General features: G+C 70.6%; 1 protein-coding gene across 1 annotated transcript in view; it reads right to left on the bottom strand.

The window, feature by feature from the left end:
* Positions 1–752: 752 nt before the first annotated feature.
* ZZEF1 (zinc finger ZZ-type and EF-hand domain containing 1) overlaps positions 753–1,231 on the bottom strand; it is a 78,833-nt gene continuing 78,354 nt past the window's right edge. The window contains exons 35-36 of the mRNA XM_055089781.1: positions 867–1,045; positions 753–819 (exon numbers count right to left, since the gene is read on the bottom strand). Of these exons, the coding sequence (XP_054945756.1) occupies positions 753–819; positions 867–1,045 (246 nt within the window). The remainder of the gene's footprint in view (positions 820–866; positions 1,046–1,231) is intronic.

The raw sequence follows: 1,231 nt of genomic DNA, 5'->3' as shown, positions 1-1,231 counted from the left end.
CGCCCGTCGGGGCCCGAGCCCCCCGCGCCCCGCGCAGTAGTCCCGCGGAGAGGCGGCCCCGACTGTGCCGACGGCGCAGACTGCCAGGGGGGCGGCATGGAGAAGGCGGAGGCGCACCTGCTCCCGGCCGCCGACGTGCTGCGCCGGTTCTCGGTGACTGCCGAGGGCGGCCTGAGCCCGGAGCAGGTGATGGGCGCGCGGGAGCGCTACGGCCCTAACGGTGAGAACGCGGGCCACGCGGGGGCAGCCGGGGCCGCGTGCGCCGCGGACTCCGTGTCGCCCCCGGCACCGCGGCTGCGGAGCGGTCCACTCCCCTCCCAGCCATCGGCCCCCGCGGGTGGGCGCGCAGGCAGGAAGCGAGGGCTCAGGAAACCTCTGCAGATGCCCTTGGGGCTCCCGGCGGGGCTGCGCGGTACCTTCGCAGGGGAAGTGGGGGGGTGCGGGTTCCGGGTTCGGAGACCGGACGCCTGGCTCCCCTGGCCCGAGCTCCTCCCTCCGGGCCCAGGGACCCGTGCGGCCCTTCCGGGCTTCCCACCTGCACCCGCGTCCCAGTCCACCCCTGCAGGCCCTCGCCGCCCCCATCGGCGCTCAGCGCTTCATCCCCGCGCCGCCGCAGTCCGCCGGCGTCGTGCAGGTGCACAGACCGGGGTCGGCCGGCGAGGGACCAGCCGGGGACTCTGAGGCCCAGCCTCCTAGCTGACCCCGAGGGTCTCCCCCGAGGGCTCAGTAAAACGCCCAGAAGGTGCAGCTCGTCAGCTGGCAGGCTTGGTGACCCCACCCCCCAGGTCTTCCTCTTTCTGCAACCCCAGGCGGATGTGGCTGGTGGAGTCGGTGGGGGCTTTGAACTGCTGAGGCGGGAGACCCACCTCCTTGGGGGTGGCGGGTTCAAGGCCTCACCCAGGGAGTTGCCTGGGGAGGCCTTTCCTTCCTGGGTGACCTGGAGCCACGCCTGCCCGTCTCTGGGCAAGGAGGGCGCCTTCACGCTGTTGCTGTTTGGGAGGAAAAGGTATCGTTCTTCCTCATGTTCAAAGGAGTGTTTCTCCACCTGCCAAAAAGCACGGCAAGTGCCAGTACTGTCCAGATATGACCCAGAGATGGTAGAAGATGTAGAGGTCCCTCCCCGGGTGGCTGGCAGGCAGGATTTGCCACCCCTTTGGCCCACCCGCAGGGCACGGGGCAGAGTGTTAGGGGTCCAGAGAGAAATGTCGCCTCGATCCCCAGAGTGCAGCCT

This window comes from Physeter macrocephalus, chromosome 14 (assembly GCF_002837175.3).
Source record: "Physeter macrocephalus isolate SW-GA chromosome 14, ASM283717v5, whole genome shotgun sequence".
Lineage (NCBI taxonomy): Eukaryota > Metazoa > Chordata > Mammalia > Artiodactyla > Physeteridae > Physeter > Physeter macrocephalus.
The sequence above is the reverse complement of the archived record's forward strand: the minus strand, read 5'-3'. Positions and strand labels throughout refer to the sequence as shown.